The sequence below is a fragment of the Microtus oregoni genome, unplaced genomic scaffold (assembly GCF_018167655.1).
Source record: "Microtus oregoni isolate MIOR12 unplaced genomic scaffold, Mior012 000054F_ref0000373, whole genome shotgun sequence".
NCBI classification, from domain to species: Eukaryota; Metazoa; Chordata; class Mammalia; order Rodentia; family Cricetidae; genus Microtus; species Microtus oregoni.
The window spans coordinates 5,001,605-5,029,362 of NW_024543830.1; the positions used below are offsets into that span (position 1 = coordinate 5,001,605).

Here is a 27,758-nt window from a genome sequence, read left to right on the forward strand (position 1 = left end):
CATGCCACACTGAAATCAGCTGTGACAGCTCTGGACTAGTGCCAGGGCCATTAAGGCTTCCCCTTGTGTCTAGGAGTCTGGCAAAGTGGCAACCAGCAAGCACAAAACCCAAGTCGTGGAGGATTTCTCCAAGAGGAGGGAATGCCAGGGAACCTGCTCCAGCGTGGGCCCCAGGCTGGTTTGAGCGAAGGACAACAGTGCACAGGCCAGAAATATGCTCCTGAACATAGCCTAGGCCGGTGAAACATCTGCTCAAACCACATGCACATCCAAGAGCAAGAGCTCCTTAACAAGGGGTTCTAGCCTCTCTTTTAATGAGGAGAAAAATGAAAAGCAATGGTCTCTCCTGAACTGCGACAGTTCCTGAATCTGCCACCAACTCTCCCACTTTAGTGACAGCAGCCTCTGGCCTCTAGTAAATGTCAGAAGCCTTCCCCAGGGAACACCAACTTCCCTCTGAGTCTCAAAGAGCTTATAGACATACCTTTAATGTCAGAGTCATCGTTTGGAGTCCCAGGATCTCTCTGATCAAAGGAGTCGGCGGAAATACTTCGCTCCCTTTTCCCCTTGCCCTTGGCACCATTTCCAGCCCCATTCTTCAGCCCCATGCTCCCACCTGGGCCAGGGAGTGCTTTAGGGGTATGGCCCCCACTCTTGGAGTCACAGGGGGATGGCTGGGATTGGCTGGCTGAGCCCCCCGGTTTACCCTGATTGGAGAATTTGGAATCCAGCTGGGGGTTTCCAGATGGGGACATCACTGTAGGGGGACGGACCATCACCTCCTGCTTTGACTTAGGGCTACTAAAAGAAACAAATAACAGAGAGAGATCAGATACCAGATATGGTCAGTACAAATTAGTGTTTCTATAATGACTTTAGGAGACCCTGCATGCGGAATAACCCACCCCACACCGAACCTTGCCCACATGCTGGTCCCTGCCACCCTGGCCCCCATCTTGGAGCTATCAACAGAGAGGAGGATCAAACAGAATGGCCTCCAGAGCCCAGGAACACTAGAGTCACATGGGGACCTATCTCTAGGGTTTCTGTCAATAAAGGACAACCGTTTCTATGTACATAGGAAAGTGACTCTCACACTAAGACTAGCTCAGAGTAAACAAACAGACATCGTTAAGATCAAAATACTACCACCTCCAGGCTGATGACAAGGAACGGCTGTAATGAAAGCCTAGAACAAGCAAGCAGGCCCAAGGGCAGAAAGAAAACCCACTAGTGCCTACCCTTCCCAGCAGCAGCACAGCACCAAAGCAGGGCAAGCCCACCCCAGGAAAGACATTCTTTACAGTCTGAGTACTGAGAAACACGGCAAAGGCTCCAGGCGGTGTTTTAGCTCTAGGACCTCATCAATCTATGCCTCAGTTTCCACAGATGGTACTGGTTGGTCTTTAAGGTCCTTCTGTTTGTGCTTTGTAAGGGGTGGGGAAAGGGGGAAGGTGGGAGGCATGGGAATGGTGGCTGAGAGAATAACCCAGAAAAATTGTAGCATCAGGTTTGGCTACCAGCTGTTACTATTCCATTGTTTCCTCTTTCTTTCCCACTTGGGACTATTCTGCGTCTAACTACACATTGATCCACCGTGTGTGTGATATACACGTGCCATCCCTGAGGGGTGGCAGTGAGGCCCGGGCCCTTACCTCTGTGTGTTTCCTGACGGAGAGCTCCTCACTTTAGGGTTACTGGAATGCATTGATTGAAATCCTGAGCTTTCGGTCACTAACTGGGATGGGCTCACCGAGTTCCTCTCGGGCTGCAGCAGAAGTAGCTGCTGGGGGCAGAGGCAGTTGCCCACTGCTTGTTTGGTACGTCCCTTAGTGCTGGCTGCCAGCTCGCCTTTTTCCTCTTCGTTTTTCTCTGCTGTGGAAGTGGGTCCTTCCCCCTTGAAGTTCCAGCATTCTCTGAGCGTGTGCCTCCTGCTGCCGAAGGAAAATCTCGCATCTCCAGGGCCCACTACAGAAAAAGGACATAAAGAAGGTAAGAATGAAAACAAAGATAGAAAACACCTTCCAGGGCTGGAGAGATGGCTCAGTGGTTAAGAGCATTGCTTGCTCTTCCAAAGGTTCTGAGTTCAATTCCCAGCAACCACATGGTGGCTCACAACCATCTGTAATGAGGTCTGGCGCCCTCTTCTGGCCTTCAGGCATACACACAGACAGAATATTGTATACATAATAAATAAATAAATATTAAAAAAAAAAGAAAGAAAAAGAAAACACCTTCCAACAGGATCAGCACAACAAGAGACATCTAGGCCATGCTTCAGCTCCCAAGGGATAAAGGGGAAGGGTGAGAGCCATGTCATAGCCACTGGCTCTGGCAATTGAGCAACTGAAGAAAACTAAGGATTTCTGATGAGCACATAGGCCTCCCTTCAAGCAGTCTCTGTGAAGGAGAGAAAAGCATTTCATTTTTAGCCATTTCTTCTGCCTTGTGTTTATTTCTGAATACAAAAGTCTCAATGGGTTTGGGTTGTCTCCCTCCAAAGTATGCTTTGAAATAATGCCTTCATACCAGAGGGTACTGATCTCTGGTGTTTGGGCTGTGGTGGCAAACAATCGCAGAGACATATAACAAGCCCACTCCAATTTCAAACCATGCAGCAAATTATCGATGCGTTTACTCTGTGGGCTTGAGGGTGATGGGGCACCGAAGGAGACACTTCTGAAAACAAACATTAAGCTAATACCAATTCAATCAGTTCTGTCCCCGATTTCCACGATTCTTCTATTAAATTATGCAGATTTTGTGCCTGTGTTCTCACCTTAATGACAGGGACATGGGAAGCATGGCAATGAGCCACAGTTTTGAAGGTAAAAGAGTATCTTTGAAGGCTAAGGTATTTTTTGAGCTAATTTGCAAGGCTAATTTGAAGCATAAAGGTCAATAAATATTCCCAAACCTAGCTATGGAACAAACAAAAAAGTTCTTTATTTAGGGAAGCCCAGACAGTGGGCTAGGGAACCATGGTATATACTCTCCATGACGGGTCCCTCCCAGGAGGTTCCACAAGCATCTTCCTGGAACCACCACCACCTGCTCGTCCCTCTCCTCCACCTGCTGCTCTCTGGCTGACCACGTATGGGGCTGAAGGAAGGGAATGTCTGGTGAAGGATCAGTGGCTACAAAATTAAAAGGAGCTAGAAACAGCTCGTGTGTTGAAGCTCACACGTATTTTGAGAGTCTCAAAGTCTTGACTAAAACCAGGAGGCTCCTTAGTTATGGTTAAATCGTGGTGGTATGGTAACTGGTATGATAACTGTCAGTGCAAAATTCCTTCAACTAGGCATTTCCACTAGTCCCTATTTCACCTGGGCCAGGAAGGGAATTAGGGAAGTTTTGAGTACACAGAACGACATCTTTTCCTGTTTTAGTAAAGGAGGCAGGAAGGAGAACTAGAAAAAGATATTCTGGAGAGATCTAAGTTGGCTCCAGAAGCAGAACTCTATAGAACACATTGAGCGTGATTACATTTAAGGTCTCATTTCTATCCCCTAATACCTTCGGTCTGTTTCCTTTTACAGTTTAAACTATAGGATGGGTTTGGTTGTCAAATGTGACAAGTCAAGATCAGAAACCACTTTTTACATTCTTTTTCAAAACCAGTAATCATCGGTAAAGCAGACACAGCAAACGAATCCCGGGCGGACAAGGCCAGAGTGTTACCTCCGCCAAGGAAAGCCGTTATCAGCTGTATAATCTGCGTGTAACTCCAGCACTTTCCGTCGGCACCACAGTCTAGTGCTTGGTCACTGGCACTGAGCAATCCTTTGTGTCATTTCCTCCCTGCGAAGACTGTGCTCTTTGAAGACAAGAACCTGATTGTATGTTCTCTGGTCTCTCTGGACTACTCAGCATGATGTACTAAGGGTACAGCTGGGTCCTCCATGACTTATCAGCTTCTCAGAAAACAAAAACACCCGGCGTCTGTGCTGCACTCTTCTTCCCAAGAAATGCAAAATACATCACAAATATCCAACTGGCTCATCTGTCGGCCAGGCATTTATGATGAGCTGGAAGCATAGATTGTTTCTAATAATGATGCCATGAACATAAAATATTCTTATTTTCAAAGTACTTTCACATACAATTTCTTATTCTCACAATTTCCCTGACCTTGATCGGCAGTTATTTCCCACCTGAATGAAGCTGAGTGCACAGGCAGGAATGGCTTTTCTAGCCAATCAGCGCTCTCAGACCCCGGCTCTCTTCCTAACCCAGTTTCCTCAGCCTTAGTTTGTGGATGGACAGACAGAACAGAGGTTAAAAGGAACATGAAAGAACAAGAGCTGAGAATGAAGTCCAGGCGTCTAATTCCTATCCTGAGAGAGGTGCTCAAAGGTGACATCAGGCCTAGCTCTAGCTGCCTCTGAGAGTAAGAACAACTGAGCAAAGCCCACAGATATCTCACGACAGCCATGAAGAATACAACTCTCCAACAGTGAAGGTCTGGAAAACATCGTACACAGAACCCCCTCAGAGGACTTCCTTCTGAGGGAAGACGCCTCACTCCTCAGGTCTACTTCCATGCTTCTCCCTTCTCTTCAGAAATCTGAAAATTTTCACTAGGACCTAGGCGTCATTCTAAGCACTTCAAACATGGATCAGCTCATTCACAGCAACCTCACAAGACAACTATTACTTCCCTGTCTTAATAATGAAAAACTGCTGTTCACTCTGCTAGTGGTAGAGCTGTGTCTGGCCCAAACCCTTGGGCCCCAGGTGGGCATTCTTCACAGTGCAGTGCCGTGTATGGGCAAGGGGAGCCACTCGACAGTCAGCTCCTTCTGCCAGGTAACCACTTCATATTTTCTCCATATGCTCTACCTACCCACCATTTTCCTTCCTTCCTCTCTAACCCTAATTTGTGGGTTACTGGGTTTTTGTTGTTGTCTTGTTTTGCCTTAAGACAGTGTCATACTCTGTCACTCTGGTTGGCCTGGAACCTGCACACCCCACGGCCTGAGTGCTGTAATTCCTGTCAGTGGTTCCTGCCCCCACGGCCTGAGTGCTGTGATTCCTGTCTGTGGGCTTGGCTAATACTTAATGGGAAGAAGACATCTTACCAAGTGGGATATCCTCACACTAAACCTGCAAGACTCCTTCCCACACTACCCATCTCTTTTTTGCTTCATTCTAATAAAAACAAACAACAAAACCCAGTCATTTTTCGGCAAAGCTCAGTCCACCAACAGGGGTCTGGCTCATGCCTAGGGTCACTCTGCCTGCTGAGGGTTCATACTCTGTTCTCTGGCCATACCGTCCACTTCCCATACCCAACAGGTCTTGCCAGTTAGCACTCAGGCCCACTGTAGTATATCCTTCTGGCACCAAAGTAAGTGCCAATGAGAGGGGGAAAAAGAGAAGTTACTCTCTTCTCCTTCAGTGAGCTCCTGCTATGCCAACAGCTCCACGGATCTGACTTGTATGTACTCTGCAAGCCTGTAAGCACAGCTGCTACCTGACACCTCCCTGGATGGTCAAAACCGACAGGACTGAACATGAAGATTCGCCTTAGTTTGGTCTTCCTCCTAAAACTACTTCCCTTCCGGTTTTCCTCATCTTAAACCAGCCACCTACAGGAACTCTTCCATCACAGTTTCAAGGTAGTTTGGGTCCCCCAGAATCCTCTCCATACTTCCTATCACCTGGGAAACACTCGTCTCTCCCACTGGACTCCATAAGCTCCATGAAGGTAGGCACCAAGACTAACATTACCCGTTCTTCTACTCCTAGCTTCTACGGAGCCCAGAGTATTAGGTATTTGTTCAAAAACTATTCAAGAAAGCGAAATGAGTATGTCCAGGAGGTATCTTCATAGCAGGATATTTTTTGTTTTTGGATTTCTAAGACAGGGGTATTGAGTTCCAGTCTGAACTCAGAGAGATCCACCTGCCTCTGCCTCTGTCTCCTCAGTGCTGGGTTTATTTAATGTGTGAGCCACTACACCGGTCTTCACTGCACAATTCTTAATAATAGCTAAGATACAGAACCTATCTAAGTATCTATCAATGGCTGAATAGATTTAAAAACTACAAATTCTCCCCCCCCGGGGGGGCTATTTGTCCTTAAAAAACGTGGTAATCCTGTCATTTATAACATAGTTGAATTTAGGGGACATTAAATAAAATAAGCCGGGCACAGAAAGGCAAATACCATATAACTTCACACATATTTAACGAGATGAACTCAGAAGTAGGCAAGAGAATGGCAGTTGCCAGAGGTGAAGAGTAGGGGGACAGAGCTGAAAGACAGAAGAAAAAATATCAATCATGAAAGAAAGTTAAAGGTTTCTGCAAAGATCATGTTCCTAAGCCAGGAACACGTTTTCGTGCGACCAGCCAAGTGTACTCACCAGAACCCCAAGGGTCACGACACTGCAGAGTTCATCATGGGGTGGGGAGTCGGGAGCCCCTTCCTCAAAGGTGACCCTCACCTAGAAGAGAATAAAGTGGGTGAGAGTTCCTAAAAACATCTGTGAACGTCAGCAATATCGATGTGACAATCGTGGAGCAGCAGGAGAAAAACAGCCTTTCTGTTTACTCTGGGGTTTTAAAGAGGAGGCACCAGAATCAACTTCCAACTCTTCAGGATGTATATAAAACTTGCAGATATTTCAAGGCCCTTGGGGTTTTCTTTTCTTCCCAACTACACATTTTGTTTCCAGAGGCTAAGGAGATACTGAGTACAGATAAAAATAAACTTTTCTTCTTTGAAATTTCTAGGCACTTATGAAAAAACAAAGAAAGCTCACATTTTTGGCTTCTACCACTTCTAACTGGTCTAGAGACTGAAGGTTAACTGTGAAGGTTCAAAGAGACAAACGCCAAGGGCGCTTCCGAGTTTACAACCTGAGGGCCACTCACAGCTACTCCCTCTGCACAACCGCAACTCTATGTGGCAAGGGCTGCCAAGAAAATGTATTTCCACACTTTAGGAGGAGCTCAGGAGTGAACAAACTCACCTACTGTGTGCAAAGTGATGTGGTGAACTAAGGCAAGCTGGAACCAGAATGACTTCCAACATCAGTCTCTGCAGACTAGCATGGTAACACTTTGCTAAAGATCTACAGTTTTCACTTATTTGTTTATTAAGTATGTGTGTGCATGCACGCACATGTGTGCTATGGTGCGTGTGTGGAGGTCCAGGGAAAATTTGTAGGAGTCGGTTCTCTCCTCCCACCACATGGGTCTGGTCTTGAAGGCTCAACTCAAATTGTCGGTGCCTCTACTGGCTGAACCATCTCACTGCAGAAGCTGTGACTGCCAAGGGAACGCAGTTCTAGAAGGTTTTAGAGCCAAATTATTTGGGGATCTTTAAAAGTGCACTCTATAAGATTGGCAAAGTTTTAAGTAAATTCACAAATTAATTTGACTGAGCTCAGGATCAAAATTCCAACTTCAATTCTTCCAATGCCGCTTTCTCAGTTCCCTGCTCTACAAAGTCAAGTTTATTAGAAGTATGTCATGTTTAACAAATTTCATTTCTGTGCTATGACCGCTACTCCATAAAAGGCATAGTGTCATACTTAGAATGTGGAACTAAAAAGCCTTAAGATTCCATTCCTTGTCTCATTCTTAACTTCTGACTCGCCAACAACGAAATGGCTTCTTCAAGCACACAAAAGGAAGAGCCAATCTCTCTCCAGAATGTAGAGAAAAACAAACGGTTCAGTGGGCACATGCAGAAAACTTCAGCTCACACGAAATATTGCTATGTGGTTTAGTATTCATGGGGCAAAATGCATTGATTCCCTTTCAATGGCTACTAAACCTTAAGGAAACAAATCGAAATTCATAGCAAGCTAAACACTGATAAAATTCAAGTGTTCAAAGTAAATTCTAACTACCGTCCTTAAGAATAATGGCAACCTATATCCTTTTCTGTGACATTTTCTTAGACTGTCAGCTACGTATGTCATCCAGGGCCCACCAGTACTATGCGCACACTATTTAACACTCAAAAACAGTATCACCGTTACAGTTAGACAGGGAACTCCCTGAGGACAGTGTCAATCATCATCTCAGCTCCTGGTACCCAGCAAAAATGCAACAACTGATGGTTGATCGACGTATCACAGTGAGCTTGCCACTCTCAGCCCACATTCCCGCAAACCCAAGGGGACATGAATACTAGTTCCACTTCTCACTGTCTGCCTTTCTCCTCAGCTTTTTGAGGCGAATCAAACACAAGGCCCCACAGCACACAAGACACAGGGTAGTGGCCTCTGTAGTTTTGACCTGCATCTGCTTTGATGACTTTCACTTGGGGAAACTTAAGGAGAGCAGTCCAGTTTTACATTATAAGAAACCTCAGAGAGACAAAAACCTAACATATTCACAGAAGTTACGGCGTACAGTGAGGTTTTTACCTTTCAAGTTGTTCACTTCGCTTTGTCTTCTACATTGGGGCAGGGAGGAACTTACAGAGGAGGACAACTGTCACCCCACCACACAGGAGTTTTTAGGTCAACACGAAGTGACACCAGCTAGTCCCACATTCAGTCCTATGACGACAAGAAGAAAGGAAAAGTTCATCCTCAAATTCACACTGACTCCAAGGAAAACTACCCATTCTCCAGTGTGGTGTGGCCAAGGCACATCTGGCAGGAGAGGCAGTAAGAAAGCAGTCAATCAAAATTAGGGAGAGAAAGCAAACCAAGCAAACTTTAAACACAAGTCAAAGAAAAGAACTGGAAATCGACCCTGCCAGGAACTACATACACGAGTGGTGACTAGGGTACCTGGGAAAGTAAAATCTACCAGGCATGAAAGTGTTCTCTCAGCAAAGTGTTCTTGTTTCTAACCCTTGCTACAACCAAGAATGCCCATCACAGGTTCATATTGTCTCTATGCCCCTGTTCTTAGAATGACGGAGATAATAAAAAAAAAAAATCACAAAGCCAGAAATGTACACAGCCATAAGCTGACTTTCAAAAATCAGTCTAAAAAAAAAAAAATCAGACTCAGTTGGTCTAGGGTAGTTCTTAATTCTGGTGATTCACGGCTCCCCTGGAGTCTGTAGGCAGACCTAAGAGAGGAGGGTGGCTTGGTGCCTTCAGGGGACAGATAACGCAGATTGTCATTTTGACTAATCTCTGATAATGAAGTTAGCAGGGCCTTCAACAGTGGGTGTGGTATTAGCAATCCTGTGACTGTGCCACCAACAGTCCCACCACACATTTTCACGACACATTAGTTGTTGAAGATCCGCTGACATAATGACACATACCTTTCCCTCCTCGCTACTTGGAAATCACAGTCTCATTAGACATTATTCAGCGCGTTACAAGGCAGCAGACACATTACCCTATCACCACGAACATTTTGACAACTCATCTGTACTTCTCTGTATTTTATTTCGTGCATTTAAGAAGCATTCTCAGGTGGGACTCTACGCCACGTGCTTGCCAGAGAGTACTGGGACACAGAAACACTAAGAACCCTAGACTTAGAGCGAGAAAAGCTTCCACAAACTCTCCCTCCCATCACGCTCACGAAGGCAGAGAGGGATGTCATTTGGCCCACACTGTCTCATGGCTGAAGAGGACAAGCCAAGAAACAGGCCTTAGGCCACGATGCAAGTCTCCTGCAGCCTAGATAGGCGACATCACAGCACTCTCACTCACCTTGCCATGCTGACTTTTGCTCACATATTCACAATTACCATCAAAAGTACTACCTTGCCATTGAACACTGAAAGAAGGTATTATCTTTCAAAATTAATAGAAAACTCTATAAATTCAGACAGCAGACCAAAACATGTATACAAAACAACCCCTTTTGTTCTTTGATTAAACATATTACTATAATTATACAAAAGCTGAATTTGGTCTATTAGTGAGACAGTCAAAATCAGATTTTAAAAAAAAAATTGTGCTCCATAATCTCTCATCCTCAGAGGTGTTCAAAGACTTTTAGGACAGGCATTAACTTGCTAGGCTGAACAGCAGCCACGAATGGTTAGAGCAGGCAGCATCACCACTTCATAGGCAGAACCAGAGAGCCGGAGAGTGAACATCTTGATTCCAAGTTCAAGGGTTTTTACCAACCAGTATACCAGATCACCATGATCCAATATTCGCTGATTACAATGCTGGTCAATGCTCCGGGTCTTTCCCCCTACAAACTGTAGAGCATTTTCCTTTGGTTTACAGCAGCAGACATTTCTGAAGGTCAAGGGGGAAATACCCATAGAAGAAATTCCAATGCATATAAGCACATTTTTTTTTTTTGCTTATGTTGGTTAACTAGAATCCAGAACGAAACATTCCTTTTGCTCAAGAACCATTTCTATGGTACTTGCCCCATAAATAGAAAACTATAAAGGCTTTGGGCTTTCATGTTTAGGCCAATGACTTTCCTATCCATCTACCATATTATATAATATCATATTATAACTATTATACTCAGCACATTGATCACAAAGACTTCCATGGCTCAATATCGAACTTCTAGGGCACAAAACTGTCAAAAGCCATACACACACCTCCACATTTCTTCGGCTTCTCCAAAACAACAGTTAGTGGAGCCCTCATCCTCAAAACGTGTGTAACACCCAACAGACCCTCTTCTTACTATATCTCTATCAACGGAAGACAAGAGGACTTTGTTACTGGTCCCCAGGACTATCAGATTTACACACAAACATTTCTTCAGTGCTACACTTCCTGATGACTTGTGTCCATTCAAAAACTTTCAAACCAACAAGACAACCATACTGACTGTCTAAACACTGCCTTACCCTCCAGCACCCTTTGGACCCACTTCTCAACTATTTTACTTACTCTTGTTACCTGCTATGACTAATTCATCACTCTGTGTTCCCTACACAAGAGCCCAAATCTCTCTAGCCCAAACGAGCATTTAATTCCATAATCTATCAAATGCTAACAAATACTCAATCAAACTGCCTTTTTACATGGCGCTAGGTCATTTTCCTACTTAAGTCACTGCCAGAGGTTGACTTGTGTTTGCCTTAACTAGAGTCTAACTTTGTATCAATTGCATCCTGCTTTGGGAGACTGTCTCCACAGACAAATATTTTCGTTCATTTCTCTACCCTGTCTAATGACTTTATTAAGTACCCACCCGACTCCAATCTTAGCCTCAGAATCACTCTTAGCACTTAAAAAAAAAAATGCTCTTCCTTACCTCCCACAGACCAAGGGTTGGAGGACAGATTTCAAGACTTCTTTCTCAACCTCGGCAACCTTAACATAAGGTCTCCAGCAGTTCTATTGCAGGCCTAGTCCTTCCCTCTGAAGTAACAACCAACTCCTCGGATATCTCCATTTCACCAAGCTCACCCAACACTTACCAGTGACATCTTAATAGTCTTTGCAACTTTCAAAGGCCAGCCAGCGTCTAGGGCTCCACTTTGAAAATCACTGGTGTGTTCTACGACCCCCACAATGACTCAGTGACTTAGACATCGCCAACTCACCTGCTGGAACCTTTTACAACTCAGACATTCCTCTAGGCTTTCACCTCCCCCATCCCCTCAACAAGTCACTGGCCTGCGGAGTCCCCTTTCCCCCGATGCATCTCCGGGGTCTTATAGACCCCACCAAACTCAACCAGAAACCCCCTAATTTCGCGGTCCTTCTCCTCTCTATCGCCCCTCCATCCCAGGACCCCGAGACGGTCCTCTCCCCTCAGGTAAGCTCTCCAAGCACAGCTTTGGGACACAATCTCTAAAACCCCGAGAGATGCCCCGGTCTCTCCCTCAGCTCCCGAGGCTTCCCTGCCTCCCCCAACAGGTTCCTCCAGACTCAAGTCGCCAAGCCAGCGCCCCGACCCCCGGAGGCCCCCCGGCCACACGCGCACGCGGACCCGGCCCCCGCCGCGCCGGCCCGCCCCTCCCCCTCCCCGGGGCCACTTACCCCGGGCCGGAGCCGGGGAGGGGCGGGTGCGGGCGGGGGCTGCGGTCCCGGGCTGCTCTCAGCCCCGGGGGGCCGGGGCCGGGGCCAGCGGCAGCGGCGGCGCAGCGTCTCCCCCAGGCGGCGGCAGCAGCGGCGGCGGCGCCGTCCCACTCCCGCAGGCACACATAGGCTCCATTGTCCGCCGGCGCCTCCCCCTTTCCGGCTCCCCCTCCCGGGCCCGCCCCTTCCCCCTCCCCTCGGCCCTCCCCCCAGCCGCACCGCGCCACGAAAGGTACCGCGGGCCCCGCCTCGGACGCGAGCGGAGGCTCGCCCCTCCCCCGGCCCGCCCGGCGGGGAATGGGGCCCTGGCCCCGCCGCCGCCAGGTCCCGCCCCCTCCGGGGGAATGCCACCCGTCCCCCTGCCCGAACGCTCTCGATGGTACCAGCCCGCCGCGGCCTCCTGCCCCTCCCGCGCCTGGCCCGGGAGAAGCCGCCCTCGCCCCGCCCACCAGGAGGCCCCGCCCCCGCCTCGGTGCTGCACGAGGACCCGCCCTGCAGGCCCCGCCTCCTGCTTTGCATGGCCCCTCCCGCCCCCTCCCCAGCTAGTCACCGGGTCCCCGCGGTGACGCCCACTGCCCGCTTTAAAGCCGCAGAACCCTCTTTCTCAACTAAAAGATCCTCCCGCAGGACCCGCGGGGCGGGTGGCGCGGCGGGGAGGTTCCCTTCCTTCCCTCGCCCTCCTCCCGACGCTCACTCACCCGGACTCCCCACGGCCTCCGGCAGTACTGGGTGCCACCGACGGGGACTAGAAAAGGCGCGGAAGGGGGAAGGGCAGAGTGGAATTTGGCCATCTTTGACAGAAACTAATTGGGAGCTGCTGAAGGCACCGGTCTTCCCTCACTCTCTCGCCGCTCAGGTCCGGGCCTAGTCCCCAATCTTCATGCCACCTCCTCACACCTCTACGCAGCGATTCCGCCCTGGCTCTGCCAGCCCTCCCACCCGCCTCTTGGTGTCTGCTCTACCTTTGCCAGGGCCGGCTTTCTTCCCTCTGGAGAGCAGGCCCCCTCGGCTGGCGCTCTCCTCCCGCTTTTCCAGAGCGGACTCTCAGGGGTCCTGCAGGCGCGGTGGCTACTGCAAGGTCTCCTTCACCTCGGGCCCCGCCCCGCCCCGTTCTGCCTGGCCATCACTACCTAGGGTCCCCAGAGGGCACCTTCTGCCCTGGCTCCCAGGTCTTCCCCCCCAACCGCAGTATTACTCCCTTAATGTTTCGGAAGAGCGTTGTAGAGAATTGAAGCCTGTTCGTTCAGCCCTATTCCCAGTGAAGTGCGATGTTTGCTCTTTATATTGCACTTTTTTCACATCATGGTTTAAAGCTCAGATTACGGTTATTCCTATTTTGTGGGGCCGGTTTTACTACCGAGAGCAGCCGTCTTTACTGTCTGCCCTTCCCCACGAAACCCTACTTTGCAGAGTCAATCTTAAAGATGTTTCTGCAACTCTGTGCACTGGTCCAAAGCTTTTCTAACACAGTGGAATGAATTCAGTCTACCTGAGAGGGTACATAATCTCCCTGAAGGTGGATGCAGGCAACACGGCCAAAAGACCTACCTACAAACTATCTGTTCTTCTCTTCCCATGGATTTAACCACGACAGCCTTTTCGGCCTCAGTTTTTCTGTTTATAAAGTAGGGAACCTTCCATGCGGTGCCCTTTTAAGGAACAGTGCTGTTGTAAAGGATGGTATAAGAGAACCCTAAAAGACAAAGTTTGTTTGCTGCTTTCCAAACGACTCAGAACTCATGACTGGCCAAGTGAGTTAACATATAATTTCTCCCTGGTTTAGAATCTGAACAACTGTGGCAAGATATTTTCTCTTTGTGTTCTGTTGAGACTGAGTTTATACATTTTAAAGAGTCGGGTAGATCTAAATAATATAAACCTGAGAGCAAACAAAGGAGTTTAAATGACAAATAAAATTGTTTTGGGGGATTGGTTAGGAGTGTTGTCAATTATTTGGCCTTAGAAATTAGATTCAAGGCTAGGCAGTGGTGGCGCACACCTTGAATTCCAGCCCTTGGGAAGCAGAGGCAGGCGAATCTCAGTGAGTCGGAGGTCAGTCAGGTCTACAAAGCAGATACAGAACAGCCAAAACTGTTACACGGAGAAACACTGTCTCGAAAAACCAGAGAGAGAGAGAGAGAGAGAGAGAGAGAGAGAGAGAGAGAGAGAGAGAGAGATTGATTCAACATAGCTAAGAACCTTTGTAAAAGAGGTGCAAGGAAAATCAGGTATGCATATGAGATAAGGCAACCAAACCAGAAATATGTAAGAGACATTTGGGATTGCTAATGTAAGTAAAAGGGTCTCAGATCATATAGTGTTTCACTAAAAGGAAACCACTGCCAAAATACTTCTTTCCTAGTTAGGGTTACTATTGTAATGAAACACATGACCAAAGCAATGTGGAGAGGAAAGTGTAGCACAGACAATAAAAACCCAGAGACAGGTATTGGGGTTCAACCTAAAAAACAGAAAAGCAAAGCAGCCAAGCCACTGGAGAAATCTCACCTCTACCAAGGCTGGGCAACCACAGACTAAGCAGACTAAGCCTCTCTCTCCTTCCATTTTATATTCCCTGTAGGGCAGGGATTAAAGATGTGACTCCCTAATACTGGGACTAAGGTGAGGCACTCCCACCTGGATTTGTTCCTGCATTGATCTTGTGTAGCCCAGGATAGCCTTGATTTCACAGGGATCCATCCACTTCTGTCTCCCAAATCCTGGCGATAAAGGTGGTGTTACCACTGCCTGACCTCTAGTGGCTTAGCTTTGCCCTTCGATCTTTAGACAAGCTTTATTTATTAAAACATAAATTAAATATCACTATAGGAGAGGGTTTATTTGGCTCATACTTTCACATCACTGTTCATCATCGAAGGAAGTCAAGACAGGAGCTCAAACATGGCAGGAACCTGAAGGCAGGAGCTGATGCAGAGGCCATGGAGGGGTACTGCTTACTGGATTGTTCCTCGTTGTAATAGTCTGTCCTGTCCCTTTAAGAGACAAGCCCCGCCCACTCCCTCCCATGTCCACTGAGGCAGGCTAATCTTCCCAGCCTGAACCCTTTCCTTTTCCATCTCTCCCCCAAAGAGGCAGCTTTTGCCTCTCTCCCTTCCCCCACTTCTCCCCTCCCCCATTTCTCTCTCTATCTCTCTCTGTTCTTCCTCCTCCTCCCCTTCCCTTCCATAACCCACTAAATAAATACCCAACCTCGCTTTGCATGGCGTGCCTATCCATGTCTCTGTCTCTCACCCGATGCATGGCTCCTGCAGCATGGTCTCATGCCTGCAGCCTGCTACTGCCCAGGGACCTGTGGCATGGTCTCAAGGCCTGCTGCCCACTGAAGCCACTTGGGGACCTGCAGCGTCTGCAGCTGAACCCCTTGGAGACTCTTCAGCATTTTATCAGCGCCATTTTATTTAAACCATAAATAACATTGGTACTGTGACTTGGTTTCATTATGGTAAAATAAATGTAATGGTAAAAATAAAATGCTGCAGGTCCTTGAGTGGTGGCAGGCAGTGGGCAGCGGGTCCTGAGACCACAGTGGGCCACAAAGACAGCCGGTCCCAGGTAGGCGGCTCCCAAGTAGCCCTTGGGCCATGAGGGCCAGTGAGTCCTAGGCAGGGAGCCACATGGTGGGTAAGAGATCTGGGGGTACAGCCAGTCCCATGAGGAGCTGCAGCCATGGCAGGTGAGAGACAGAGAAAAGGTAGGCACACCATGCAGAGAAAAGTGGGTATTTATTTATTTAGTGGGTTATGAAAGGGAAGAGAAGAAGGGAGAAGAGCGGGGGGGGGGGGGGGGGAGAAAGAGAGAGAAACAGGGAGGAAGGGGAGAAGGGAGAGAGGCAAAACTGCCTCTTTAGGAGAGAGACGGAAAAGGAAAGGGCTCAGACTGGAAGCAGAAGATTAGTCTGCCTCAGTGGACAGGGAGGGGTGGGGCTCATCTCTTAAAGGGACAGGACAGACCATTACACTTGAGGCTTGCTCAACCTGCTTTCTTCTAGAACCCAGAACCACCAGTGGCAGGGATGGCATCACCCACAATGGACTGGGCTCTCTCTCATTAATCACTAATCAAGAAAATGCCCTAAAGCCAGGTCTTATGGAGGCATTTTTCTCAATTGCAGATTTTCCTCCTTTAAGATAACTCTAGCTTGTGTCAGGCTGACCTAAAACTAGCCAACATAACTAGGGTATTCCAATTCAGGTCACCGCTAGTCAGCAAGCTAAATAATAAACAATGACAATAATGTACTTATAAAAAAGAAAAAGAGCCTTAACTACTTTTTGCTACACAGTAAGCTTTCACACAGCCATGTGTTAAAGTTCAAAATTATTTACGGAATGGAAAGGAAAATGAAGATGAGGATCACACACAACACTGGGGTACAGGCAATGGCATCAAGACTTTAAGCCTGCTAGAAAGCAGCAAGTGTGAAGGTTAGCTTCGCAGTCATGTTAGTTTAGCTATATTGCACACAGGACAGACATGTGTTTTAAATACCATTTATTCTGCACAATAGTTTTTTGTTTTTTGTTTTTTTGTTTGTTTTCTAGAGCATTTTTCTCTCTGAGTTTTCCGACCTGCACACGTCTCCTCTCACTGGACAAAGACTTGCTTTTGGTGTAAAAGGACCTGACACACTGGATACGCATAAAAGCTAAGGGATAATGGAGAGATCCTTCTAAAATATCTTGTAAACAGAGGGCTCATGGTGCTTCTGCTACTCGAGAAACTCTGTGAAATCCTCCTTGCTCCAAATGGTAAGACTGATAATAATAAAGGCATTTCATAACCTGGATTTGACTTTTCTCACTGAATCTTGCTTCTCATAAGGACAGTAAACATGCAGTAGCCTCCAAGCTGGAACGATGCAAGTCTGACTTCCTAGTTTTTCAACAGATTTGCAGTATTATTTAAATTTGTCTCCTGGCTTTCTGAACACCTATTTTCTTCCTCCTTCCCTCCCTCCCTCCCTCCCTTCCTTCCTTCTTTTCTCTTTCTTCCCTCATTCCTTCCTTCCTTTTTCTTTTGTTTTTGTTGTTCTTGTTGTTTGAGACAGGGTTTCTCTGTATAACTCAGGCTGTCCTGGAACTCACTTTGTAGACCAGGCTGACTTCGGACTCAGAGATCCACCTGCCTCTGCCTCCTGAGTGCTGGGATTAAAGGCATGTGCCATCATTGCCCAGCCATGGACACCAATTCTCAAGTTGGAGTGACAAGTATTCTTGTTTCCTCCGTTCTTGATAAGCATGCCCAAATACTATGATTGAGAGAATCCATCTTGTTTCTCAGATGACAGGTGTTTTAATATTTTTGTAAGAATGTGGGTGTTTCACCTGCATATATGTCTGTGTATCACATGTGTGCAGTACCACAGAGACCAGAAGAGGGTGTCTGTCAGATCCCCTGGAACTGGAGATATAGAAGACCAGTGTAGCCACCATGTGAGTGCTAGGAATTGAACCTGGGCCCTCTGGGAGAGCAAGGCAATGCTCTCATCTACTGAGCCGTCTCTGTAGCTGACAGTTTTTTTGTTTGTTTGTTTGTTTTTTTGGTTTTTCAAGACAGAGTTTCTCTGTAGCTTTGGAGCCTGTCCTGGAACTAGCTCTTGTAGACCAGGCTGGTCTCGAACTCCCAGAGATCCGCCTGCCTCTGCCTCCCGAGTGCTGGGATTAAAGGCGTGCGCCACCATCGCCCGGCTCTGTAGCTGACAGTTTTGATGTGGAAATTGAATGCTTTGCCAAGACTGTACCCACTGTGAGGGACTTGGATTTGAATCCAGGGCCCTAGAGCACTGTCCTAACTTCTAAGAACTGCTCATTCCCAACGTGTTTATGACTGACTGTAAGAGAGAACACCTTAAGGAGTCATGGATTAAAAATAAGAAAGCTTAAGCCCTTGGGCCAGCTGGTGTCAGGGCTACAGAAGTTCCCAGTAAATTCTTGCCATGGTCAAGGCCCTCAGCATGCCCATAGTTCTTATTGTTAAAGCTCATTCCTTCCTAGTCTCCTGTGCACTCCTCACTGTGCAGAATTGGTGAATTTCAAGGCTAAGGGAATGCCACTGAGGGTCACACTGACTGAAAAATGCAGGGTTAGACTGGAATGGCATCTGGTCACTTGCCCAATGCTGTGGTGAGTTAGCCCAGGTACGGCTTCTTAAACTACCCTGAAGGAAAAACAGCTCCCATGAAAGTCCGTGGAGGAATTTCAGAGCTTCATCCTTGCCTGAAAACGCAGGGCTAACTATCCTCTTCATGCAGTAGGAGTCTGTCTGTGTTCCTTCCCTCCGGCACCTTCACCTGGAGTCACCAGCTCTTAGCATTCTGACTGCAAAGCTCTCATGGAGGTGACATGCAGAGCCTCCAAGAAAGTAACACCCTGTTTTATTCCATGTGTCAGCCTGTATGGTTGTGTTTCTTCTCTCATCATTGTATTCCCTAAAATCCCAGCTGTGTGACATTCAACCAGCCGTGTTCCAGAGCTCTAAGTGGCGGGCATGATGTTGACAGTCTCCGCAGCTTCTCCAATCTGACTGTAGTCCACGTGGCCTAACAAGTGGCAACCCAGTGTGCTTCAACCGCTTCTCCTAAAGTGCTCCTCCCCAAAGCCCTTATGTATGTCTCTGTACATAAAACACAAACAAATAACAACAAAAAACGTGTGTATGGATATTTAGCCTGCATGTATAGCTATGCATCATGTGTGCCTGATACCCTCAGAGGCCAGAAGAGAGAGTTGGATCCCCTAGAACTGGAATTAAATATGATCTTAAGCCACCATGTGGGTGCTGAGAATGGAACCCAAGTTCTCTGGAAGAGTAGCAGTGTTCTATACTGCTGTAACTGCTGTGCCATCCCTGCATTGCTGAGTGTTAAACCTAGGGACCAATGCCTGCCAAGCAGGAGCTCAAACACTGAGTTAACCTAGGTTTTCATACCGGCTCCGCAAACCTTTTCTTAGAGTCCCACTTCTTCTCCCTTGTCAATTTCCACTAATTTGTTATTCCACGTTTTTGTTTTTAAATGCTTCCCCAAACAACAATTCTAGATGCTTCTGCCACCCTCATTTGATTACCTTCCAGACCAGACATTTTCTTAGGCATCTTGTCCCTCATCTACACATGTTTAATTTTTGCTCTTGGGCCCCTTCCATTTCACACAAACAATCTCTTTGCAGTTTCTCTGGAATTGTCCCCCAAATATTTCATGGTTTTTCACCACCATGGTTTGCATGCAGGTTGCTGCCCTTAGCCAGGCAGCCTCCCTTGGACCCTAGACCACCCATCCTTCCAGCAGTGAAAGTCCCTACTGCCTGTGTGCATCTGTGCTTTTTTTCTACATTTGGGCTGCCAGACAGCACTAGCACAATCTTAAGCCAGAAAGTGGATCCCAAGCAAAATTCAGACAACGAAACATCAAGTGTATCTAGTAATCCTTTTAATATGTTCTCATCGCTGCCAGTGTTGTTTCCCCAGAAAAGATTCCAATGTTGATCCGCACTGCTTCTACATTGAGAGGTCAGTCTTGTTTCCTCCCACCTTGGGAGAACCGTGCAAAATTTTTAGTCTCTTATGTGACTTTTATCTCTTTCTTCAGTAATATCTTTAAGTGATACCCGTTTCCCCTTTCTCTTCATCCAGAATCATTCAAAAGGTGAGTGGTTCCCTTGTTTGTAAATACTCCAGCCTGGTTACCAAAACACCCTCTGGATCCACCTAACCCAGCCGCCAAGTCCACCGGCAACGATATTCCCACCTCTGCCACCTTCCCGATCCATCCTAACCCAGCTGCCAAATATTCCCACCTCTGCCTTTTCCTCCCGTTTTTAGCTCCTAAGGGACTGCTTGCTGTTCTGGGTTTGTCTTTTTTGTTGACTTAGCTTGTCTCCCCACTCCTCAATGTCATTGCTTTCTAAGGTCCTTCATTCTTTGGTTCTCTCAAGTTTGCCCATTCCCTCTTTGCATAGGACCAGCAAACACAGGGTCTAGTTCAGGCCTTACTTGAATTTGATGCTGCATTCTAGCTCATCCCCGTGAAGAGGTCAGAACTGAATTCACCATCTGTCAAAGCCAAATCACCCTCCTCAATTCCCCGGAGTTTTCCTTAGGCCCCAAACTTTGGGGATAACCCTGACTCTGTCTCCCCTGCTCTGTATATTCCTAGCCCCCTGTGTTCATACATTCCTCCTCTAACCAATTTATTGTTTCTTCTGTTTCCAAGTCGGGACTGTTGGACAGACAATCCTGGTTCCAGTCTTCCTAAAGATGTCTATGCAACTTTAGCTTATACAAGGCCCGCTCCTCTAGTCACCTCTCATTGCTGAGGTCACCTTGGTTCTTTGGTGCCCATCTACTCTAAGGTCTAATAATGGTATAACAGCAATAATAGTGACTTTAGACCTATGGGAACCTGACTATTGAAGTTTGAACATTGAACTATACTCTGTAGCTAAGAAACTTCAGGTAACAGCCCCCCTTTTTTCCTTCCTCACGCATTTCAGTTCTTTCTATCGCTGATTAGAAAACACACCTAAATATGAAGCCTCGAATACCACCAACCTCTTACTGTATGTTCCTGGGCCCCACCCTCAAACCTGAGAGCAGACTCTTATGCCTGTTTTGTTTTTTAATCATTTATCATTGCTATATTTATCAAGCATCTACTAAATGCAGAGCATGTTGAGGCAAAAAAAAAAAGATTTAGATGTGCAATCCTGTGTTTGAGGCTCATCAGACTTAGAGAATTCATTCATTAAAAAATTAAAATGTTGAGTAACTGCCCATTATGTGCCTCGTGCAAACTGCTAAAGAATCAAAATAGAAAAGGAAATAGAAGGCATTTCCCCCGCCCCCGTGTTGGAATCTGGGGGTCTACCTAGTTAGGAATACTGATAAGTAGACATTTATAATCAGTTATAATAATTGATATGGATAAATACCGGGTGGCGGATGCATGCAAAAGAGATGTATCCAGGTAGACAGGAGAATTAATGCAAAAACAAAACCAAGCAGAGTCTTCCGAATGCGTAGGAGTCAGCGAAGCTGAGGACTCAGCGAATCTGAGGACTCAGTGATGGGTAAGGGCTCGGCTGTGCGACAATGTATATAAATAGCCACAAGGCAAGAAAGGAGGTGATAAATAAACGGCCAAGCAGAGGCAAAGAAGCAAGATGGCAATCAGAAGAGAGCTGCTGTTCCAGTGGGGAGGGCTACGGGAACCTTGCTTCCTTGAGGTGGAGGCATTTGAGGCAAACTGAAGGTCAGGTAGGTTCGGACAGGCAGCCGAGCCAGCACCACCCGCCCTCCATGCAATGTCCTGCTCAGCAGAGGGACAGCACCTTGTTTGCTGTGATGACATCTGTCAAGGTTTTCCTCATAAAGCGCCCTCCTCTGCTTTCCCCTACATGCATCTGGTGAGAGCTACCTCTGGGTGGAGGGGCTCTTGGTGAAGCTGCCTGAATTTGAATCCCAGCTCTGCCACCAGGAAGCTGTGACCTTGGGAAAAGAACTTTGACTATGGCAGACCTTGTGGCATGGAGTAATGGTATCCCTCTTCCTCAAGCATTGTGGGAATAAACGACCCTGAGGGGCTACGCACAAATAGTGCCCGAGACAAAGAAAATAGTAACCGAGACCCCAGAGATGTCGGTTATTGTTAGGTTTGGTTCTCTCCAGATGGTCCAGAGTGGGGTGAGCTGGAGAGAGAGATTTTAGGGGTACTCAGAACCCGCCCCCCCCACAATGTTCCCTTCACTCACTGAGATCTCTTAGCACATTCCTTTCAATTCTGCCATTAGAAATTCATACCTTCAGATATAAGATATCGCTTCCCCAAGCCTTTGGGGGAAACACAATAAAGGGTTAACTCCAACTATCTGGCCATAGTCACATCCTCCATAGTTACAGACTGCAGCAAAGGAATATTATGGGTCATATGAACGAAAGGGCTAACTCTGAAACCTAGAGGTCTTTCTTCAGAAACTGAAGCCAGGCAGATGCTCAGAGGGCTTTCCGAGGGGGGCAGCCTTTCTGGGATTAGAGGAAGGGGTTGGAATTGCATAGAAACCCCAAGAAGTCAGAGGAAAACAAAAACAAGGGCTTTAGTGCCCAGAGAGGCAGGCTTTGTCTACTTAAGTAGCCCTGACCTTGATTTGGGGAGTCTTCATCACCCCCTTTCTCCACTCTGTGCTGCTTGAGAATAAGTAATTTTGATCAGAATCAGTCTCGACTCATAGGAATTGAGGGCGCTATACAGGTGACCAAAGACCCTGGGTTACATTTTTTATTATTTTGCATGTTTGATCTTCTATCATCGATCATTTGTGTTAAATTAAGCAGGAGTGAGGGAGAGTGCAATAGAAACTGAAGACATCTTACAGCTCGATTGAGGAAACAACAATAAAAAATGTTTAATAACAGTTAAGAGCTTAATTGAATTACAGGCATGCTAAAAACCACAGGTTTCCCCAGAAAAGAAAAACAAAGCCTGAGTCAAGAGTCTGGGGAAAGGAACGACAATTTCCTGAAGGGCCAAAGGTTAAAGTGACCTTGTAAGAATGTGACTGGGTGGATGCAGGAGGAAAGGATGGCCAGGAGGGACAGGCAAGGTGCCATGTCAGACACTAGAAAAGGACACAGTAGCCGTGTAGCTGTGAATCAGAAAACAGGAATGACAAAGGACATTAGAAATGACCAGAGTGGCAGCTGTCTTTTACAGAGCTTTTAGCACAGGCCAGCCACGCGCCCAAACAATTCATCTTATTTAATACTCAGAAAACCCCGTGAGGTACGAACTGCTTTATGGGAGTAAGGACCTTTCTTATTCAGAAAGGCAAGTGACAAAAACCTGCAGCTAAGTGTGGAGCTGAGGTTAAAAGCAGTTGGTTTGAGGTGGAGCTGGCTCAGTCCACCCGGCAGCCTCTGTCTGGACATGTGGTAGGGTCATTGGTGAGTACAGTTGGGTAAATGTAAGGGGAATTGGGGCTGCAGAGGTGGCTTAGCGGCTAGGAGCACTTGCCGAAGAGGACCCAGGTTTGATTCTCAAGCATCCACCGCAGCTGGCTCACAACCACCTGCAATTCTAGCTTCAGGAGATCTTATGCGTTCTTCTGGCCTCCAAGGGCACCTGCACACAAGGGCATACATCCTCAAAGATTTATACACATTAAAGAAGAGAAATTAAACCTCTTTTTAAAGATACAGTGAGAACTGATTAAAAGAAACAATCTAGAAAAAGCATATATAAAAGATACACTGCTAATTTAAAAAAGAAGTGAAAAGGTTACAGTTGACTCAACACTGTGCAACAGTCTCCTTACAGCATCCTTCAGACTGTGACTTTTAATTGTGTACCCACTTCACAGATGAACACACCAATCTGGAGAGGGTAAATAACTTGCTCCGGCCTCACAGCTGTTAAATAGCACAGAGATTCCGACTTAAATGTGAGGCTAGGGGCGATACCTGTGCTGTACCTGCCTCCCCTTGAGTATGAGAAACCCACGTAGCTCTCATGTGCACAGCATTCTTCAAAGCATTTCCACATTCTCAGCCACGTGTGATCCTTATGCAAACCACGTGACAGGGCCAGGAGATGGCTGGCCCCTAAGAAGCGGTAATAACACAATCATTAACACTCGAAGCCAATGCTGATTTGAGTGCTCTCCCCGTACCTGGCATCATGCTAAGGGCTTTCTAAGCTAATTCTATTAGAGAACAACTCTATAACTCCGCTTCTATTATTAGTTCACTTTGCTCATGAGAAAAATGGGGGCTCGGGGAGGTTAATGAAGGAACAGGGCTTTGAGAAGCTACAGGACTAGCTCACGGTCACGTGATGACCAAGGCTGCTGCTGAGGATGCGCAGAGTTCCCTGGCTTCGCGCCTGCACCTGCCCCCTTCATTGCATGTTGCTATTCTACCTATTAACCTGTAGCAGCATAGGGATGGGAGGTTTGCAGAGCAAACAACTGGCAAGGAAAGCAGCTAAAATATACATCTAGGGTTAGATCCCTGGGTATGAGATGATGTAGACCCTGAGAGAGAAAGGAGGGCATTGTGTAGCAGTTGCCTTCTGCGGAGCATTAGCAGGGGTGAAGTGGGGGGCGGCAGGACTAACAAACTGTATTTCTAGCTTAGAAACTGGTAGAAAAAGGCACTGTGGTCAGAAAAGGAAGGGCTGAAAAATCCCCCGATTTGCAGTGAGATGCCACCACATACCAACTAGGGATGGCTACAATGAAAAGTAGGCAATACCAAGTGTTGGTGAGGACAGACCCCAGCTCCCTACCTCCCTCCTTCCCCCCCCCTCTTCTGTATAGGAATGTAAAATAATGCAGCCACCTTTAAATATAATTTTCTTGTTTCTTAAGACATTAAACCTGGTTAGGCGGTTGTAGCACATATCTCTGAGTTCAAGGCCAGCCTGTTCTACAGAGTGAGTTCCAGGATAGCCAGGGCTACACAGAGAAATCTTGTCTCAAAAAAGGAAAAAAAAAGTTAGACCTGAGTTTTCCATGTGTCCCAACAGTTCTAATTCTAGATTTCTACCTAGGAGAAGTAAAAACATATTCCCCAAAAATCTTGCCTGTGAGTCTTCACAGCAAGTCAAAAAGTAGAAACGACCTAGATGCTCAGTTGATAAGCATTTACGTATTTGGTTTACAGAAGAGCATTTATTTGATTTATGTATGTACAAACCAAATGTGGTACATCTGCACACCGGGACATCGTTTATCAGAAAAGAAAAAAAAAATAACACTGGCACACTGGAGTGTAAACGTATCTCGAAATTACTGGGCTAAATGAAAGTTGTGATGTTCAAAACCACAACCAAGCCAAACCAAAACAAACCTTGTGTGTTGTTTGAATTCACAGATAGTATGGGAGGGAACGAGGACTCATCACAATGGGAATTTGGGGTGGTGGTAGTGTGGGGATTAAACTTTGGGCCTTGTGTGCTAGGCGTGTGATCATCTCCCAAACAGGCAGCCATCGTATGAAGCAAATGCGTGAGAGCCACAGGATGACAGTGGACAGCATGAGGAAGTGGCCTATTTATGAAAGTGAGGAAATAAGAGGTAAAATTTAGAATTATGAGTGGAAGAAGAGACCCCCCCCCCTGCACCAGGGAGGTGACAGCGGAAGCTGGAGACCAGAGGGGACAGCTGGATGAACTCTGCAGACGAAAAGGCGTGCAAGAGACTAAGAAGACGCCATAGGCAACACCTCAGCATCTACCTTAAAGACAACTATCTAAGGCCCAGGGAGATGGCTCAGTAGCTAAGAGTACTTCCTGCCCGCGCAGGAGGACCAGAGTCCAGACTCCAGCACCCACAATGTTCTGGTTATACCACTGCTATCACCTCAGCTCTGCAGTGGGTGGAGACAGAAGATCTCTAGGGTGTGCTGTCTTCCAGCCTAGCTGAGAAAACACCAGCTCCAGGTTCAGTGAGCCCTGCCTCAAAGGAATACACAGCTGGTGAGTGACAGAGGAGGGTACACAATGCCCTCTTCTAGTCTCTGGACATATTCATAGGCACATGCAATTGTACACGCATGTACACATATATCCAACAGAGACATACAGTCACACACATGACAATAAATAAACCAACAGATAAATAAGTAAAATCTTTAACTAGAGTTTTAAGAAGTCAGTGTCAACATCTTGGTAACAATGTGCCCTGCTCCTCTTAGACTTTACTTACATCCCTTAAGCCCTGGATGGCTTAAACTGTGGACTATGGCCAGCTGTGGCACAGCTGGAAAGTGGGGGGAGGGACGGTATAACAGAAACATTGGCAATAGTGAAAGGTTCCTAAATTCACAACAATCAAAAGTAATTCAAAATTCAAATGCACAGTGAGCCCAAGTTGAGCACACAGTATGGTCAACCTGCCCAGCCCAGATCACATGACACCAACAACGGGGCTTGAAATACCTAGCTCACAGTTCAGACTATCATATGTTACAAACCACAGCGGTCTTTCTCGCACACAAAAAGATTTCTGATCTTGTAGGGACGTAATGGTTTACGGGAAGCAAAGACTTTTCATATTTTCCTACTGTCATTCTTCAGCGTTGGAAATATCAAGTGAGTGTGACTTTGAACAGTATTGTATCAGTGTGTTTAGTTTAAGAAACTCCTAGTTGAGCCGGGCGGTGGTGGCGCACGCCTTTAATCCCAGCACTTGGGAGGCAGAGGCAGGCGGATCTCTGTGAGTTCGAGGCCAGCCTGGTCTACAAGAGCTAGTTCCAGGACAGGCTCCAAAGCCACAGAGAAACCCTGTCTCGAAAAACCAAAAAAAAAAAAAAAAAAAAAAAAGAAACTCCTAGTCATGCCCTTAATTTCACAAGTATTTATTAATACTTCATTAATAATTATTGATAATTCATACTATCTGTTTTACTTATAGGAGAGCTAGAACTGTATAAATTATCTGTGGCTTTTAGTTGGGAACATTTAGAAAAAGTCATGTATGTATAACACAAAGACACGTGAATGTTCATACCTGTTTTCACTCTCGTTTGGAGTCTTTAATTATATGTCCTCAAGATTTTAGTTTAAATAACTTTTTGTTATTGTTTTATGAGACAGGGTTTCTTGTGTAGCCCTGGCCGCCCTGGAACTCGCTGTGGAGACCCGGGCTGGCCTCGAACTCAGAGATCCACCTGCCTCTGCCTCCCGAGGGCTGGGATTAAAGGCCTGCAGGGCCACTGCTTTTGCCACAGCCAGCCACCACTACCACCACCCAGCTAATTTGAATAACTCAATCTGTCTGACTTCAAAAAGTGGATTTTGCTGTTTTCTTGGAAAAATAATTTGGAAAAACAGTGGCTCTAGTTGATAGTCTTCTTTGGTAATCTGTCTGGTGGCAGCCTAGCATTAGTAACTAATCTAACGCGGTTTCTCCTCAATAACATAGGACTTGTTGGGTGCCTGGTAAAACTGGGAGGGAACCGTTGCCGGGTTTGTTTCCCCTGTGTATTGAGCTCAAACAAAAGCATATCACTCTCTAAAAATCCTTCTGCCTGAGTGGCTAGAGTTTCAGAAAAGCCATTAAGTGAATTTTGGTTTGGGATTAGAACAGAATTTCCAAAATGGCCTTAAACATGCTTCTGCCATCATCTACTGACTATTGTAGGGATGTGGCGTTCTCAACATTGACAATCGTGAAATCATATCCACTGACACGGAAAAACACTGGAGAGGCTCTGCATCCTGCAGCATCAAATATTCAGCCAGGATTTAATTCTTTATATATAAAAACCAACAAGCACATCTGTCTCATTAATATGCGAATTTGCTTTTATCTTTAATAAATGGTAAAGTTATATGCATATCAAAAACTGCTCTAAAATATATTTTTATGACACATTTTTAGCAAATGATTATTTTATAGAGCTATATATCCAGGGTGGCATACAGATCTGTCAGATGAAAACAGGTCACAAATACAGAAGGTTCAAGAAGCCATAAGCCTTCCTTCACTGAGAGCAGAGTTATGTGCCCAGCCCCTGCTCCGCCCCAAATCCTAGGCTAAATCTGCCTGTGGAAAGTCACCTCTAAGTGACTACATATACAGGGTAACTTGCAATGGACTGAAACTTTTCTCTGTGTTTGGTGTCAAAAAGAGAACTATCTGAACACTTAGACCCAAACTAGTTATCACGCCAGCATTAGGGAATGGCCCCCCAGCAGTGGGATGAGAGAGGACATCTCAGTCTTCAGCTAAGATAACTGTCGGATGGAGCATCCTGGGATCAAGCTCTTTGCCCCAGGACTGAACTCTGAAACCAGAAGGAACAC

General features: G+C 46.5%; 1 protein-coding gene across 4 annotated transcripts in view; it reads right to left on the reverse strand.

Annotated features, from left to right (window-relative positions):
- The window catches only part of Bcl9 (BCL9 transcription coactivator), an 86,883-nt gene that overhangs the window by 11,773 nt on the left and 47,352 nt on the right, over nucleotides 1-27,758 (reverse strand). For 2 of the 4 annotated variants that reach the window (XM_041638152.1, XM_041638148.1), the window contains exons 1-5: nucleotides 11,900-12,093; nucleotides 8,387-8,521; nucleotides 6,371-6,451; nucleotides 1,656-1,968; nucleotides 485-801 (exon numbers count right to left, since the gene is read on the reverse strand). In XM_041638152.1, the coding sequence (XP_041494086.1) occupies nucleotides 485-801; nucleotides 1,656-1,708 (370 nt within the window). In that variant the 5' untranslated portion in view covers nucleotides 1,709-1,968; nucleotides 6,371-6,451; nucleotides 8,387-8,521; nucleotides 11,900-12,093. Of the gene's footprint in view, nucleotides 1-484; nucleotides 802-1,655; nucleotides 1,969-6,370; nucleotides 6,452-8,386; nucleotides 8,522-11,899; nucleotides 12,094-27,758 lie in introns of those variants that run through there. The other 2 variants (XM_041638150.1, XM_041638149.1) reach the window with 2 other exon arrangements.